Here is an 18,255-nt window from a genome sequence, read left to right on the forward strand (position 1 = left end):
ACACTTAAAAAGCCTTTGGATTACCTGATGGTCGCGAACACCGAGGGTATTATAAAGGACTTAAGGTTGCTAAAGTAAAAACGACGCTGTTTCTGTAGACCAATCGCTCGTAAAACGTCTGCAATATGAAGGACCGGTTGGCCCAGTTAAAAGAGGTAAGAAGGACTCAAGTTTGTGTTAAAATAACTGATTCTGTGCAATTCTTGCTGGACTAGAACAGAAGACCTGGGTTTATCAGCGAATTAATAAAACGTAACGTAATTAATTGTTGAATAAATATTATATGTGGTCTGTAATCTATTGAGGTATTGTTTACGATAAAATATATACTTAATAACGCTGGCTAATTTTACCTTGGCATGCGTGACCAGGTGTACGTATGCGAACAGATTCATTTAAATGGATTTGCTCTTAAAAGTTATTTAACTTTAGATCAACGCAACATAATTGAACATTAAACGATTTGAATAAAATCCCAATAGAATTAATTATCATTAAATGATATGAATTGGTTGTTGTTGGTAATAATGACTAATAACTGATTTATTACTGTTTGTTTTAGAAAAGCGATGCCGGAGGTGATGATGTGGAGATTCCAGTGGACAAGGAAGGCTATATGGATGACTTCTTTGCTCAGGTTTTTTTTTTGTCTGTCTATTACTATCCTTTTTTTAAATCAACCACAATCTATATATCAATTACTAATTCTTATTCTTCCTCATTAATGTATTGTATCACTTTTCAGATTGAAGATATCCGCTCAAGTATTGACAAGATTGATGAGAGTGTCTCAGAAATTAAAAAGCTTTACTCTACCATTTTATCCGCACCAACATCTGAACAGAGTAATACAACACTCAGCCATTTAAAACGTTTTGGCAAGTATCTCTTAATGGGCTTTTTATTGCCTCTTCAGAAACCCAAGATGACCTGGAAGCACTGACAAATGACATAAAGAAGTCAGCCAACAATGCCAGGAACAAACTTAAAAGTAAGTATGTGTTAAAGGAATGTACTGGTTGTTTGCTATCGCTTTTAGTTCATTATACAAACTATTAACATTCAAAAGTTTAATACAAAAGCAAAACATGTTTCCAAGTTATTCTGTTTCATTTGTTTTTGTCCTTGTTATACTCAGTCTTCAATTGATCAAAATTATAATGTTCTTTAACATTTCTTCAACACAAGGTTTTTCCCCCATGTATTTTTGTGTTGGCCAGGTATAGAACGGGAGCTGGAGTCAAACACAGATGAGAGAGCCTCTGCAGACCTCAGGATACGCAAATCTCAAGTGAGACCCACCATGCATCCTCCAGCCAAAACATCATGTGTTTGTTAGGTCAAACAGTAGTTTACATGTGCTCTGTTTTTCCCAGCAAGCGATCCTGGCAAAGAAGTTTGTGGAGGTGATGACCAAATACAATGAGGCTCAGGTTGACTTCAGAGACAAGAGTAAAGGACGGATTGCCCGTCAGCTGGAGATTAGTAAGTAACACATAATTGTATCATATGTTTTTGTTGTTGATGCATATATTCAACTGAAATGCAGGCATATACATTACCGAAAATATTTTGACTTTGATTGTCGTTTTTGCTCCTTATTATGCCTTTTTCTCAACATCAAAACAAGCATTTGGTAAATGCTTTTATGGTGTTTCCTATGCTTATTCAGATGCTGAGACCTCATAATAAGCAACTAGTGTTGTACGACTTTGGTGTCAATTGAAAAAAAAAATATGCCTGTACTAAACCACAACAATCTGGCACAGACAAACCATTTAGTCATGAAGTCAGTTCAAGCTTTACTTCTCTACAATAAAATAAAAATATTCTAACAGTTTGACGCCACACTGGACATCTAAAGTTCAATGTTTAAACTAAATATTTTGTTGATTACAGCGGGGAAAGCTACAACTGACGAAGAGCTGGAAGAGATGCTGGAAGGTGGCAACTCAGCTGTATTCTCTGCTGGGGTAAGAGAGAAGTGTTTACTGTTGCATGTTTGTATGACATGTAAATTTTAACTTTAACTTTTTTCGTCTGTCGTAATCATCCATCATCCATTCCAGATAATGGAATCCAAGATTACCCAGCAGGCCCTGAATGAGATTGAAGCCCGTCATAAGGACATCATGAGATTGGAGAGTAGCATCAAAGAGTTGCATGACATGTTTGTGGACATTGCCATGCTAGTAGAAAACCAGGTAAATCATTAAGAATAATATTATAAACGCAAGTGATTAGTTTATGATTATTTTTATGTTGACAATAACTAGTATTATGCAATGTAAACAAAGAGGTTATATGAATGAAATGTTTATTACTTATGCCAATTGATCTGTCCAACCTGTTCTCTTTAATAGGGGGGCATGATTGATCGAATTGAGAGTAACATGGATCAGTCTGTTGGTTTTGTTGAAAGAGCTGTGGCTGACACAAAGAAAGCTGCAAAATTTCAACAGGAAGCAAGAAGGGTAAGTATTTACTTTTTCTACATTTTTTTTATGGGATCAAAATTTCAAAATTGTGTACCAAATGGACAACATGACAACAACTGAAAACAAATCTGATAAATATCCATGTGTGTTAATGTAAATCCCATAATATTTAATGTAATAATGGTTGTTTTTCTCTGTCTTCCTTTTCCAAAGAAACAAATGATGATCTTTTGCTGTTGCGTCATATTGTCCCTCATCGTTGGCTCCTTTCTGTACAGCTTCATCAAATAAGTCACTGTTTTTATATTTGTAGATAACATAGTTAATGATCAAAGCAATTACTTGTATCGTATCTTCATTGAATTTAAATAATTATCTTTTTTTTTGTCATTTTAACACCTGCCATTTGATCTACTAAACTAAAACGTTTTGTTTTCTATATTAGCAACATTAGCGATAGCAACTAGTCCCTACAACAGTTCCTATATTTAAAATGAATTTTTGTAGGTGTTTGTTGTAATTTGTGATTAACCACTAATAAAGTACACTAAGCTCTGACCATCGTTTTCATATATCAGGGCTAGGATAGTATGCTTTTTATATGTTTCTTTTAAGTGAAAAATATACATTAATATCTTTATATTAGTAAATAAACTATTAATTTTTGCTCTTTAATGAGACCATTGCCTTTCTCAATTGTCCTGCATTCTTCTTTCTTTGCTATAGCTCCAGCGATCATCCTCATTATATTTAGCATAGTTTAATTGATCATTGTGAGTCTTTTTTCATCACCTTACGTATAAAATGTGTGTGTAGTGACATTTATTTACTCTTGTTTTAACCTTGGTTGGACAGAGGCAATTATCAGATGTCAACTGTAGCAAATACCCAGGAAGTATTATAAAATGTGTTTTGATGAATGAGAATAAAGTCGACCATGTAGTTGTGCTATTTTTCCCTAACTTTTCTAACTTTGGTGTTTATTCACTCACATAACAAGCAAGGTGTATTTATTGTTTTCAATTAGCTATTAGGTGTTGTGCCGTAATAAAACAACGTGTACGTTTTTTTGTTTTTTTTGTACCTTTGCTACGAATAAAAACGTATTTGTTCCTAATGTGTTTTCAGTTTATATTCATAATTATTAATATAATGTACGTTTTCAAAATTGCATCGTCCCTACAGCTTGCCGTACTACCGTCGCGTTAATTTGATTGACAGGCCATTCCACCTATCACCGTGGATCCGACAAACAGACCGTCCAATCGGCTTTCAGGGCTTCAAAGTTCACTTCCCGTTATGGAACCCAGCCCACATCCTCGGTGAGCTGTGGCTACAAAACGTGTTCCTGTGATGATTATTGATCTAAAAGGAAATACCGGACATCTAAGATAAGACGTGTATTGGATACATGAAGATACGCTTCAAGGGAGCATCCTGACGTGAACATGGGGGTAAGTGTTTAATGAAATTTAGCAATTAGTGCTACATGTAGCATGAGTAGCTCGGTTTTAAGCAGGCGGGTGCAATTTTTTTTCCACCTCATGAATGGCTACTTTTTTTACGAGATGTTTTTTGTTATCCAATGGGTACAACCGGTCTAAACGTGAGACCAATAGGAGCAGAGATTCGTTTTGAGTCTCGTAAATTTGCCATTTTCGACCACTTATCTCTGACGAACATGTTGTCCAATAGAAAATGCTTTCAGAATGCATCGCAATTGGACCGCTACGCTGTGTGGGCGGGGGGTTGGCGTGTTTTGTGATGGGATGGAAAATGGCGGCTATTCGTAAAACACAATAACTTGTGCTATTAATTCTGCTAAGACAAAAAAATAAAGAAAATATTATTTTTTCATTTAGATGCAACATACAGCGTTATTAAATTCCAAGACTAGTTATTTATATTGGGGTTATGCTGGCTTTTTTTGCCCCGGTTGTGCTGGCTTATTTAAAACATTTGCAACTGTATTTTTATGCGTCTTTTTACCAAAACTATTTCATAGTCATGTTTTAGCCGAATTATTTGGGTTATTTGGAATAAACGTCCAATTATTATTTGTATCTAATGTGTCAGTATTGATTAAAAATAGGATCATTACGACACACTTTTTAATAATTTTTTGTATCACTATTTTAATGTAAAAGTCGTCAAGCTTTCCAAAGTGGCCATGTGTTTGTGGTATTGTTTCCCTTAAATATATTTAGTTTACTTTTTTGGATATAACTGTAGATTTTTGTAAATATGGATGATAACAAGGCTCGTCACAGTAAAAGACTGGTGAGTATTTTTAAAGGCAACTTTCACTTTGTAATGTAATTAATTTAACTTGGAATATGATTTTTTTTATTATTAATTATTATTATGAATGTTTGGATTTTCTTTTTTAACTGCTTTCAGAGTTTTACACATGTTAAATAATAAATTAAATAAGATACCAATGGGATTCGTGGATGTGACAAATTGGGTTATTGATTGTATCAGAATCAGAAACTTTTATTGAAAGTGTTGTGAACACATATGATTTATTTGTGGTGTCAGTATAGAGCAAAAGAATGAAATAAGATAACTCACAAAATAAGCAATAGAAAAACAAAAAAACAGGCACCAAGGCAGCCATACTGCAGCGCCTATATTTTGTAATTTAAACCCGATAATAATAAAAAAGATAATGTGTATTTTTTTAATTGTCAAGGACTTGCCTTATTAATTTTTATCCACCATACTAACCACATATTTTACTATCATCAGGTCAAACAACATCCTTCGAAACTAGTTGCTCTGGTTTACTAAGCTTAAATGATGTGTTGCTTAGTCTGACACCACTTGCTAGGAAGCTTTCTGTTAAATCCCAGCAAGACTAATCAATGTGAGTTTGGAGTTGACCTAGAGGCAAATCTTAGCTGAATGGAACCAAGTTTTGAAGTAAATGCATTTAATTTGAATGTAAGAAATATGCAATTTGTTTTTACAGCAAATAAGTTATTTAACATGATATTTTAACTACGGATAACAGAGTATCTTGTATATGTATCTTCAGTATTTGTGAACTGATTTTTTTTGTCTTAAAGGCCTGCTTATTTCAGGGGTTATGCATATTTATTCAAAGAAAATACTCTAATAAAGCACATTTTATGTACTGTAGAAGAGTACTGTTTTTTTCTGTTGCAAGTTTAACTTAATCTTTTGCATGTATACAAAGACCCAAAGGTTTTGCATTATTGTATTTGTAAATTCTGCCTCGATTGTTTTTTTGTTTTTTTTCAGCGCACCGGCACTCGGCGACGTTATCATGATGATGGAATCTCGGATGAAGAGATTGATGGTAGACAGATGTTTGACTTGGAGGAAAAAGTAACAAGTGAAAGATTTAAATCTGACAAAATCCTTCACTTGCAAGGAAAAGGTATTTCATCAATTTGTTTGTATTACTTTAAAAAATTACCCTTTAAACATTGTTTTGATTGGGAATATTTCTCAAGACCCACAATTTAATCAAAGTCATATTTCCTATTGTAAAACTATTGTTTCTTCTTAGATTTCACCTACGAGTTTGTGCAGAAATGTGGTCTGCGAGAGCCAATCGTCTTTGTGAAACGAGATGGACTTGGCATCAAGTATGTTTATTATTCAATCAAATCCCTTCAACACTATCCAGCATACTTTTTACATACTTTAACGTAAAATATATCGCTTTCTTCAACAGAATGCCTGAACCTGACTTTGGTGTCAATGATGTCAAGATGTTTGTGGGTAAGTATTAAGACTGATCTCTCAAAGAGCATTCTGTGCAGTATGATATTATTGTGGCTCTTAAGAAACAGTGTTACAAGAATTAGGATTATTTAGCTTTCACCTGAGTAACATGTTTATCACCTTTCATTTCAGGGAGCAGACGTATGGTTGATGTAATGGATGTCAGCACACAGAAGGGAACTGAGATGTCTATGGCTCAGTGGACTCGTTACTATGAGACCCCTCCTTCTCAGAGAGAAAAGATCTATAATGTCATCAGCTTGGAGTTCAGCCACACAAAACTGGAGAATCTTGTCAAAAGGCCTACGACGGTCTGCAAACACAGAGACCAGCATCTTGATGTGGTGGCTATTGAATGTTTTAATCAATAGATTCTTTCTGTTTTTGCTCATCATTTTAGGTGGATCAAATAGACTGGGTTGATAACATGTGGCCGCGTCACCTGAAGGAAAGACAGAGAGATTCTACCAACTCAATAACTGACATGCAGTATCCTAAAGTACAGAAGTAGGTGCTACCCCCATACCTTTTAAATAGTTTAAATGGATAGAATGTTATATGTAAATATGTAACGGTTTAAAAAAATACTTGGTTTGGGAGGGACAACATCCACAAAATGTCTTTAATATATTTGAAAAAAGAAAGAAATTCCATTTGAAATGTTTAGACAATACATTAGATGCAAACTTAGGAAACTCCTTAACAAAAGGTAGTTACACTGTAGTGTGAAAATTTGGATCAATTTACTTAAATTCTTGTCATTGTATCTCTTTGCAGGTATTGCTTAATGAGTGTTGAGGGCTGTTACACTGACTTTCATGTTGATCTTGGAGGGACTTCAGTCTGGTACCACATCTTAAGAGGAACCAAGGTAATCTGTGTTTGCAATCACTCAATAGACATCTGTGAGAGGTTCTAGACAAAAAATAAGTCGGCAATCATTCTATCAATATATTTATTTGCAAAAAACGATTTGTCATCGCCACAGCTAACAGTTAATTGTGAGTGACTAGTTGAAATTTAATGTATATCTTTTATACATACCTAGTCTCATCTTGTATCAACTTGGAACTTGCATTGAATGTACTTCAATGTAGAATTCAAGCCTTTGTTTGTTTTTAGGTGTTCTGGTTGATCCCGCCAACTCCACAGAATTTAGAGCTATATGAGAACTGGGTTCTTTCAGGAAAACAGGGCGACATCTTTTTGGGAGATCGTGTGTCGGACTGCCAGAGAATTGAACTAAAGCAAGGCTTGACTTTGATCATCCCCTCAGGTGGACTATACATCATTAAACCAATGTAAACCTAAGGGAAATCAGAGAAGTAATGTCGTAGTCTTATTTTTTTTTTTTCAGGTTGGATTCATGCAGTGTACACCCCGGTGGACTCAATGGTATTTGGAGGAAACTTCCTTCATAGTTTTAACATCCCGATGCAGCTCAACATCTCCAACATAGAGGACCGTACACGAGTGAGTTTACTTTGAGATATTGAAACAAAGTGCCTGGTGTCTCATTGACCTTCATTTGTTGCTGCAGGTACCAGTCAAATTCCGATACCCCTTCTACTATGAAATGGCCTGGTATGTGTTGGAGCGTTACGTCTTCTGCATGACCAAGACCTCGTATCTCACCCCAGAGTTTCAGAAATATTCTCTTGGCATCGGTACGTAGACATTTGATTGTACAATTTCTAAACAATTGTTAACAAAATGTACATTAGGTTTAAAGAAACCACCAGGAGCAGATATTGGTTCTGAGTTGGGGATGGAGGAGGATGAGGAGGAGGAGGATGAGGAGGAAGAAGAGGAAGAGGAGGATACTGGAGATGAAGCTGACTCAGGAAAGCCAGTGGCTAAATTTTATCTTACACCTTTTGAGCTTGAGGGTCTGTGCAACCTCCTTGGCAAGCTGGAGTCTTTGCCCTCTAACAAAAAGTGTGTACCAGCAGGAATACACAATGCCCCGGCTCTAATCACGCATATCAAGGTACCAGAACTGTGTGATGTTTTCATGTTAAATGTGAATGCTTAATTTGGTTGAGAGTAAATCAAGCAGGAAACATTTAATAAAGTGGACTAAAAAGTTAATTCTATTCTATAAATGAAATTCAAACAGTGACTAAGACAACCTCAACAAGAATGTCCTAATTTTTTTCAGTTAACATTTTATTAATCCTGAAGTTATTAAGTGTTAAATGTAGTATTGCTAATTTTTTATTCATGTTACGCAGGCTTTACTGAAAGAACATGCCAATGACAACCCAAAGCTGTCATACAATGGAAAACCCATTGTAAAGTGGTCAAAAAGGGTGAGTTTTGTTTGCTCTTACAATAATGATGAATTACATTTACTCACCAAAGTAGATTTCACAGTGAAGTTTCTTTGATCATTTGTTGCAAAGAATAGAAGCTCTATAATTCTATAACATCTTTGTGATTCTCCTTCTGCCCTCAGCCATCGTGGTACCAGCCTCCACCTCCTCCCCCTCCTCCTCGCCCTAAACCCCTATCTACACCAATCCTGCCTCGTCCCCAGAAACCTCCTTCGTCAATGTCTGTGCTGAGGCGGCGAAGAGTCCGGTAAGACTGTGATCTATGGTATACAGCCCTTTCTTTAATTATTTTTAATTTTAAAGGGCAACATATTTAAAACCCAACTCTCCTGTCTCACTCGCATGTTTCAAAGATTGAAGTCTTCTTCACGCCCGCTTTGTTTAAACAACGAAACAAGCGATTTCAGCTTAAGCTCATTTTCTAATCATTTTCTAGCAAAATTAAATAAGGCGTGTACTTTTCTTTTTTTTTTTTTTATTAAAAAAAAATAGTGGTTTATTTTCTGCTATATTTTGCTCTGGTTGAGAGGCTTGTGTGTTTGCTATGTGCAGGTGTAAACGCTGTGAGGCCTGTGTAAGGTCAGAATGTGGAGACTGTAACTTCTGTCGGGACATGAAAAAGTTTGGAGGACCTGGAAAGCTCAAGCAAACCTGTGTGCTACGACAGTGTCTTTCGGTAAGTTGTGCCAGTAGAGGATCTTATTTTTTAAGTTGGTCTCTCAAAGGGGACCCAAAAACGAGAATATTTTTGCCATTAAGGGAAGTGAGCACAAGCCAGATGCTGATTTTGCCACTTCATCATTACGCCTTGTTTCTGCTTGCTGTTAAGTGTTTTAAGTGAAAGCGGAAGGCATCTTTGGGCCATTTTCGCTGGCCTTATATTCCACTAACACAAAATGTTACAGTGCTACCCAAGCTCATGTACTTGCACCTGCAAGCTTAACAATGGGCTGTATACCTTATACTAAAACCATCTAATACAGACAGTCACATTATTTATATTGAAATAACAAACGCTCTCTGGTGTCTTTTGCAGCCTGGGCTTCCTCTGTCAGCAGTGTGTGAGCTCTGTAAAGACCCCAATCAGGAGGATACTGGTGACGCCTCCCTCACACTTATGGAATGTTCCAACTGTGCACAGATAGTCCACCCTGCTTGCCTCACGGTATATATCTATATCAGAACATTTGTGCTTAGGATTGGTGAACAGTGTGAAGGCAAATCCTGTAATTGTCTGTCACTGCAGGTTCAGGGAGAAGGAATTGTCAACAAAGACTTGCCAAGCTGTTGGGAGTGTCCAAAGTGTGTGCAAGGGCTTACAGATCAAGAGGTACGATATTGGTTCCTCTCTTTCCTCCCCCCTCACTTTATTTTTTATATCATCCAAGAGAATTATTCACACCTGTTTTTTTTAAGAATTAAGGAGTGCAATGTTAATCTATATATATTTGTCTTAACCCTTGTATTGTCTCTGGCTGGAGGTGAAACGAAGGCCTGAAAATGACCTTCCTGGCTTCCAGAAATACATAACCTAACACATTATTTTTCAGGCCACTGGGTCATCTTGACTCAGAGATAACACAAGGGTTAATGTGACAATGAATAATTGCTATGAGAAGTACACTCAAAGGCAAAAAGAAACACTTGCGTTGTACTACACTTTAAATTATCTGATTCAAATCTATATGAAATGTATGACTTCAAGTTGTTGTCTAATGCAACAACTCCAATAACAAAAATTGACAACATTTAGTTCCCAGAACCTTTTTTAGGAACAGTTTTTGGTCCCTGAAATCTTTCACGGATATATGAGTCTGGTGACGCCACCACCACGTTACTTTAGTGGCAAGTTTTAAATGAAAAACCACATTGCATTGCTTGAATCACAAATCATGAAATCCTGCTTTGCATTTTAATATCGTATTTAATTGAACATGGATAGGGATCGATTGCTTGACTTTCCACCTGTCTCGCTTTCTTTCGTTTGCAGCGGTGTGTGTGTGTGAGAATGTGTGTGCTTTCGGCCAGAAGATTCCGCTCCGGATTAGGGGCTCAAAATGTTCTAGTAAATTTAGTTCCTTAGGAGGTTCAAGGAACTAAATTAGTTTCTACATTAGACCAGACTGTAAAAGTATTGATAACTAAGCCATCATTACAAAACCACAGCGTTAAACCATAACTATCGCTTCAGCTCAATATATTATCTTTTTTTGTCTATTATTTTCAGAGCCATTTAAAAAAATACCCAGACTCATTCATGAAGTCCTTGAAATTGGATCAAATACATCTTGGCTTTTAGCTTCTTCCTCACACAAACACTTCTTTTTTTTCTCGGGTCAAACTTAATGCCTTCTGTATCTCCTCTGTGTCACTCCTGGTTGCTCTATCTGGCGTTGCTTAAACAGTCATCTGGCAGTGATGAACCGCTTTCTGCCAGCTTTCGAACCCATGGCCCTCTGGTCCTGAGGCTGGGTCCAGTACCCTCTGCCACCATAGGGGGTTCTGTAGGTTCCCAGCAGGATGGGAAGGTCGTTCACTGTGGCTTCTTCCCCACTCCTCTTCCTTCCTGCTCTTCCAACTCCTCTGCCTCACTTCTATTGGTGGCTGCCTCTCTGCCCTCTCAGCCAATCAGCTCGAGACTGGTGAGAGGCGCTGCCTACTCTGCTTATGTTCACCCTTCTGTGTGCACCTCATAGTGTTTTGTCTTATTCATCACCCTTTTAAAAAAGACCCCACTGTTGTGTGCTTTTAGTGTATTGGTGTTTTGAATATCAAAGTACAAGGCTGATCTATGTTTGAATGATGTGTGTATGTGTGTTGAATTTGAGTTTTGGCCACGGTATTGTAATTTAATAGACCTATGCATGAGCTGTCAATCAAGATTAGAGAAGTTAATCTCTGCAATCATATCCATATTGGTATTTATCAAGCAGTCTGTAAAGAGTGAGATAACCAGATCACCAAGCAAAACAAGTATCAATAGTAGTTATGGATACGTTTGTGTCTGTTTGTACATGTTTAGGCTTTTACTACAGAGCTTGTTCACTGTTTATTACGCCATCCTATGGCCACCGTCTTTTTGGCCATTGGATGCTATTGCCTGAGATGTGTTGTCTACGTGGACCTTTAAAATGTAGATGTTTAAATTGTATTAATTTCCTTCTGGATCACTACACGGTTCAGGACCAGAGGAGAGAAATCTTTTCAGGCTGTTGCTCCTAAGCTTTGGAACAATCTTCCTCTCTCTTTGTGTTTGATGGAGTCTACTGACTCCTTCAAGAAACATCTTAAGACGTTTCTATTTGTTCAGGCTTTTCCTTGATTTTCTGGAACTCCTGTTATGTTATCAGTTTTATCTTGATCTTTAAAATATATACTTTATTGAATATTGTTTTGATTGTTTAAGCACTTTGTGACCCTGGTCTGGAAAAGCGCTATACAAATAAAAATTACTTACTTACTTACGTACAAATGCAAAATGTGTATGTCACATTGGATTTAAATCAGAATGTCAAGCTAAGTTTACGTTAAGTGAAACCATCTGTTCTTGGAATTCCCTATTTAGAGAGTTTAGAGTTGTTGATGGAAACATAATTATTGCCACAAATACATTTCACACTGTCCTTGAAACTGTTTGGATTTAATGTTTGTAAGGGGAAAACAAAAATCTATTGAGATAATCCTTCTTTTGTTTTTATTTATATTTTTAAGATCTAATCTTTCCCTAGTGACAACAGTTAAAGCTGTTTTTGTACAACGTCGTTTTTCATTTCAGCATCATGTGACATGAACATTGGATCATTTGAAAAGCACATTATTACTAAGAGCATAATTGATATACATTTTCTTTACTTTTTTCAGCACCCAAGAGGAGACACAAATGACTTTTCAGCGGTATGTATAATACAATCATCCAAAATTTGTGTAGGAACCTAAAACAAATCCAAAACTTTAAACTCATCACAAAATGGTGAATTGTATAATAAGGTGCGCCATAATGGTTTGGAAAACTTTCACTTTTTGGACTAAATTAGGGTATTTTAGGATGACCTCTCTTTTGAAGACAGCTCTATTTTTAAAACTCCAGAAAGGTTGTGTAGAATCTGTTATTTAGCAGCACTTCTTGTACCTCTTATCTGAACTATTGCTATTTGTTTACCCTTTTTTCAGCTCTTGTTAGGAATAGCAGAATTAGAATATAATTACAACCTTGATTTTGAAGTATCAAAAAAAAAAAATCAGGCCTACTTCGATCATTACATTTCTTTGTTCATTCTAGAAGCGGAAGTCAACTACCCTATTAGATGCTCGCATGGCAAAGATTCACAGGCAGCACAGACACAGTCGTGATGACGACTCTGCAAGTGATGATGAAGGTTTGTTTTCTCTCAAAAGTTTAGCGTTTGCTTGCATGCATGTTCTTTCATGATGGGAAAGAGACAAAAATGTGTTCTACATGTTGTGATTTTAATGAACAGGTGGTCATAGAAGAAAAATGGGTCTTCATGCCAGAGGTGGCCATTCATCTAGACGCGGGTTTGGTGCTAACAAGCGAGGCATGATGAGAGGATGCTCCAGCAGCAGAGGAGGCAGAGGAGTTCTAGGTACTCCAGGCTCGGGCCTCAAACACAGACGAGGGCTGGGTTCGAGAGACTGTGGGAGGAGGGTGAGGGGTGTGAGGCTGCGGGGAGGGTCCAGGATGCAGCGTCGCGGCGACTCTTCTGATGAATCGGATGACGATGATGATGATGAAGACGACGATGATGATGATGACGACGATGAAGAAGAGGACAGCGAGGAGGGCGAGAATGTGCAACCTCACCGTCGACGAGGAAGAAGGCGCAGGAATGACGATGATGAAGACGACGATGAAGACAGTGAGGATCAAGAGCTTGATCCAGATGATGAGGAGGTCAACAGTCTGGGGTACGAAGATGAAGAGGACATGGATAATGCAGGCTGGGAATCAGACCCAGAACCCCCAGTTCTCTTGATGTCTGATTTGAATGATGACCTTCTGAGTGGTTCCTACTTGACTGTGACTTTACAGCGCCCCAACACGGCAAAGCGTCATTCTGGTAAGGCAGAAGGCAGACATGGGTTAGATCCTTTAAACTGTTGATATTCTAAATGCTGTGACGCTCTCAGGCTCCATCGTCCCTAAACTGGAAGCGGCTGTAGGTCAGAGGAGCAGCACTGGGGGGCAGCAAAGCTCCCTACAAAAAAAACCTTTGGCCACCAAAAGAGTAAGAACCAACGAAGGCCACACCCCCAGAGGACCAGGAAGGTGCATTGACTTATTCTATTCTCAAATTCTGTATTTTAGTGACACTAATTTATAATCATACATATTTGATATATTGTTTTTATTAGGTGGGGGGGGGCATTTCAAAAGAAGCTGTTTGGCAGCAGTTTTGCATAACACCTGAACAATATCCATCTCTACTCTTGAAGGCCACGTCTTCGAGCGAGTCACAGCTCCAAGGATCATTCTGCATCTTCATCAGATAACGAGGAAGCTGCCGCCCGTGCTGCAGCCTCTTCCTTGTCTCCTTCTTCCCTGCTGTCACTCTCATCTTTCAAGGATGTGGGCAACGAAAGAGAAGGAGAGAAGGAGGTGTGGGTCTCTGTCTTCAAGTACCTGAGCAGAGCAGAGCTGCTGACCTGCATGACTGTCTGTAAGGCCTGGTACAAATGGTATGTACAATGGCAATACAAGTTTCTGATTTAGAAAACTCAAGGACCGAGGGCCAAATAGGAGTAGATTAACGTTCAATTTGATTTTAATTGAAAGGTCCTGGGACAAACGTCTGTGGTGTAACATGGATGTGAGCCGATGTAGCCCGCTCAGTAACCAGGCACTGGCGGGTATTGTCAAACGTCAGCCCAAATGTCTTGACCTGTCCTGGACTCCCCTGGCGAAGAGGCAGCTGAACTGTTTGCTCACACGGCTCCCTGGTACACACTCTTGTCACACATCTACACACAAGCCCACAGACACACCATGTCCAACATGTCACTATTCTGTGCAGGTCTGAGGGAGTTGAGACTGGCTGGTCATTCCTGGCTGTGTCTTTCCGCTATGGTTGCTCCCACTCTGCCCTGTCTCAGACTGCTAGACCTGCGCTGGTGTGAAGGAATCCAAGACTGCCAACTTAAAGAGCTCATCACTCAAACTGGTCAGACAGACTTTCTTAAAAGAAGCAAAACCTCGGCAACAACTGAACGTAGTGAACGCTCCCCTTTGTTGCAGGAAATAGCTCGTCCAGCAGCAGGCTGAGGAACATTGTGACCCTTCACCTTTCTGGACTGGACATCAGCGAGACCACCTTGAGGCTTCTGCAGCGCCACATGCCACACCTAGAGAGGCTAGACCTAGCTCACTGCAAGGAGGTGACCGACTCATGCCTCTCACTGCTGGCAGCACCGGGCTCAAACACTCGAAATAACATTACAGAGCTCACACTCGCAGGTAGGTCGTTTGTTTTCTTTTTTTTTTTTTGGCCCCCATTCTCTTTTCATGAATGACCATTTTTGCTTCTTACTCTTTGTTGTTTATTTATGCCTTTTTTAAAGCTGCTTATCTCTTTATTCACATGCATTTACCCATGGTCCTGAGTGGTGTCCAGAATAGTGTTCTGCTGCTCTAATTCACTTATATTTCAAATCTACTCTTTTGGTGTGGTTTGAGTATATTCTTGACAGAAATGTTTGTTTCTTCTGTTCATTTAGGTTGTAATCAGCTAACGGACAGCTGCGTGTCCTACTTAAAACGACTCTCATCTTTGACCATGCTGGATCTGAGAGGCTGTAAAAACATCAGTCGTCGAGCCTGTGATGCCTTCATCTCCGATCTCTCTCACATTGCCCTCTTCTGTATGATGGAAGAGAAGCTGATCCAGCGACTCACTTGACACCATGGGCCATATTCAATACTTGGCCATCAATGCAAGGTTTAGAATGATAAAAAAAATATTTTGGATACGTTTTCGTGGTAATGTGACACATGGTTACATCTGTTGTGTAGTAGCTGATGTAATTGTAAAATTAAACCCTTTCATTTTGTATTTCTTTTGTTTGTGCTTAACATGAAACTTTAGGATTTTTCTATTTCAAAAACTATATGCCATGATGAGGTACTATTGTGCAAATGATGGCCAACAGAAGACGAAGTGCAGTAACCTTTTGTGTTGATGGAACCATGTGTGAACAACTACCAAAATGAATTATTATTGAATTATTCAGACATTAGCACTTCTGCCATAAGTCGTATTTTGCTAATATTAGAAAACAGTCTTTTCCACAGTCATTTTTATTAAAAAGCAAGAGAAAGATGTCTGGTTGTGAACACTGTAGAAACAGGTCAGGTGTTTGCGCATGGATCCGTTTAGTAGCTCTTGGTTGACTCGTAGGATTCTGGGAATGGGACGCTGACATGTCCACTTCCGGAGACTAGAGGTAGGATTCCGGCATTGGGAACAACATTCCATGACAGCGTCAGTGTAATGTTCTTGTTGGCTCTGGATGACAAACGACAAAAGTCTTAATGACTTGCACACAACTGCCAAAGTTAACTTGAAACAAGCTTTCTTACCGGAGTCCATTGCCATCGTCAAAGAAGTAATACTTTGTCTTTTTATCTCTTAAGAAGAGTTTAGGGTTGTCACCCCTGAGCAAGATCTTGTCCCACAATACCACCTGATTTAGACTCTAAAAACACAGAAAACACTTTTAATCGTATGTTGCTATATAAATAGAGATTATTATTATTAACAAAGATGTTCGATGGTGTTTCATTTAACATAGAACCTACGTTGCTCTTTGTGGTGTACTCTGCAGACAAGTAAATAAATAGCTGCTTCACATTCCAGTCGAAAATGGGCTGCAAATGTATAACCTGTTGAGGAAAATTATCACAGTACCTTTGACCATTTTTAGTAAAACAGGGCGTTAAAGATGTATAAATACAAGTAAAAATAAATGTATTTAGGCTTGAAAACAAAGGATATCAGCGGAGAGGTCGAATATGACAAAACCCAAATCACTGCGTCCTCTGGGTCCTGTGATGTCATCAACATTCTTCCTGTAAGGCAATAAACACAAGTTAATTCAATGAGGGCAGTTATAGACAGGGGTCATTACTCCAAATATGATGGGTATACAATATGAAGTAAATATAGGGATCGTATTGTTGTAGATAATATGCGTTTCATTTAAGGTCCTTCTTCTCTAAACCAAAAAAATATATACAAGAATAAAAAAAAATGGGGATTGGAATTGTAGAATCGGGTGCATATCAGGATGTTCTAGTTAAAATAAATGCAAAACCAGTATTCTCTAATGCAAATTGTTTATTTAACAAGATCATTTTTAATTTGAAGACATGTGGACGGTGCACCTGTCACGAGAGGACGCAGTCAAATGAACATCTATCACAAGGAAGTTTCCATGCACTCGAACAATAACACATTTACATTGGAATATTCAAAATAAAAGCGTCGAAACGTTAAGTGTTAAAACCCATTTTAGAATTTCAATTTTGCAGCAACTGAAACGCTTTATTTGGCGATGAAATGCACAGAGATCGAAGCTCCATCTGGTTTGTTTTTTTGTTTTTACTATCGTAACGCCGACACGTTTCGATTTATGGAGGATTTTAAGAGGCTGATGCTAACAGATGCTTCACTTACAACACGACTTTGGAGACGTGGACTTCAACAGGAACCCTTCTGTCTTTGAACGCTGTCGTGATGAAACAGCCGAAGGTTAAGGCCGCCATGACGCTCAGGGAAAAGGCAAAAAGAGAATTTGCTCGGGAAAGAACAGTATTCATTTTGAGACCGCGGCTACAAGCTAAGAGAGAGGAACAGGATATTCACTGGACGTAAAGCAGAAACCGCTAAATAGCTACTAGCTTCCTGTGTTGTGAGTAGATTCACACTTCCGGCGCGTTGTATCAAAATAAAAGGTTGTATCAAGCTAAGACTCATTTTAAACAGTTTTTGCGTTCTTTGGAACAGAAACAAGTTTAACGTGACTCTCCTGTCCATTTAAATATTTCAAATAGCATTCAAACCTGATTAAAATTACGAAATGGACCAACATAGTCTACGAAATAGACGAACATAGTATTCGTGGATTTCCGGGTTTGAGCGAAATATTGCAACTTTATGAATGCGGAACCCGGAAGAACATTAGAATGCAAACGATGACTACGCGGAAGTGATGTCAGGAAGCGTTCGTTTTAGACCGTAGAGCGTTTAGTATCTCTTTAAACCTGCTGGTTTCAATGAAAGCGCAACAAATGCTGGTTTTCCTTTTGTGATCGCGGTCCTTAAAACACACTTGCATTAATACACCATCACATGATGACTATTTGTAAATGACCTTTATCTCACGAATGTAATAAGAATACGCAGAAACACAAACACGTTAAACAGGTGCAGGTGAGACACACATTCTAATGACGTCAGAGACGATCAGACAAAGCGATGATGATGTGAAGTTACTGATGAACAGTTTTATTCTCGTTAAACTTCATCTGAAATTTAATTAATCCACTTGTGTGATTCATATCAGACATGTTTAAAATTAACAAATATAAACTGTTAGTTTGAATTCATGTTTTCATTTGTTTTTGTTTTTTCATGATCACAGAAATGGAGAAATTTTAGTCTTGTGCTTCATTTAAATATGATGGACATATTGAAATGGAGGCATGGAAA

At 38.0% G+C, this 18,255-nt stretch overlaps 3 protein-coding genes across 4 annotated transcripts; 2 read left to right on the plus strand and 1 right to left on the minus strand.

The window, feature by feature from the left end:
• The first annotated feature begins 125 nt into the window (after window positions 1-125).
• On the plus strand, window positions 126-2,744 carry stx3a (syntaxin 3a). The gene is made up of 10 exons (XM_087803465.1): window positions 126-155; window positions 563-637; window positions 746-845; window positions 917-991; window positions 1,221-1,291; window positions 1,377-1,485; window positions 1,900-1,973; window positions 2,070-2,204; window positions 2,364-2,474; window positions 2,652-2,744. The coding sequence occupies exons 1-10, from the start codon at window positions 126-128 to the stop codon at window positions 2,727-2,729; spliced, it is 858 nt and encodes a 285-aa protein (XP_087659591.1). The 3' UTR covers window positions 2,730-2,744.
• A 1,005-nt stretch (window positions 2,745-3,749) lies between these two features.
• On the plus strand, window positions 3,750-15,597 carry kdm2aa (lysine (K)-specific demethylase 2Aa). Of its 2 annotated transcripts, none has more exons than XM_087803208.1 (25): window positions 3,750-3,892; window positions 5,706-5,844; window positions 5,977-6,055; window positions 6,145-6,191; window positions 6,327-6,505; window positions 6,595-6,701; window positions 6,972-7,065; window positions 7,317-7,470; window positions 7,552-7,667; window positions 7,735-7,861; window positions 7,919-8,184; window positions 8,429-8,506; window positions 8,653-8,777; window positions 9,083-9,206; window positions 9,567-9,695; window positions 9,777-9,860; window positions 12,392-12,424; window positions 12,810-12,906; window positions 13,009-13,608; window positions 13,679-13,817; window positions 13,985-14,227; window positions 14,325-14,488; window positions 14,563-14,709; window positions 14,784-15,002; window positions 15,263-15,597. In XM_087803208.1, exons 1-25 carry the CDS (start codon window positions 3,887-3,889, stop codon window positions 15,442-15,444), a joined length of 3,678 nt encoding a protein of 1,225 aa, XP_087659334.1. In that variant the 5' UTR covers window positions 3,750-3,886; the 3' UTR covers window positions 15,445-15,597. The 2 variants fall into 2 exon arrangements, with proteins under 2 accessions (XP_087659334.1, XP_087659328.1); XM_087803202.1 differs by lacking the exon at window positions 3,750-3,892 and adding an exon at window positions 4,361-4,718.
• Window positions 15,598-15,826: 229 nt separating this feature from the next.
• spcs3 (signal peptidase complex subunit 3) lies at window positions 15,827-17,433 on the minus strand. Its single transcript, XM_087803615.1, has 5 exons — window positions 17,221-17,433; window positions 16,538-16,613; window positions 16,344-16,418; window positions 16,125-16,240; window positions 15,827-16,050 (listed from the first exon to the last, which is right to left on the minus strand). Exons 1-5 carry the CDS (start codon window positions 17,361-17,363, stop codon window positions 15,918-15,920), a joined length of 543 nt encoding a protein of 180 aa, XP_087659741.1. The 5' UTR covers window positions 17,364-17,433; the 3' UTR covers window positions 15,827-15,917.
• Between the last annotated feature and the right edge of the window lie 822 nt (window positions 17,434-18,255).

Source organism: Callionymus lyra, chromosome 1 (assembly GCF_982586985.1).
Source record: "Callionymus lyra chromosome 1, fCalLyr1.hap1.1, whole genome shotgun sequence".
Lineage (NCBI taxonomy): Eukaryota > Metazoa > Chordata > Actinopteri > Syngnathiformes > Callionymidae > Callionymus > Callionymus lyra.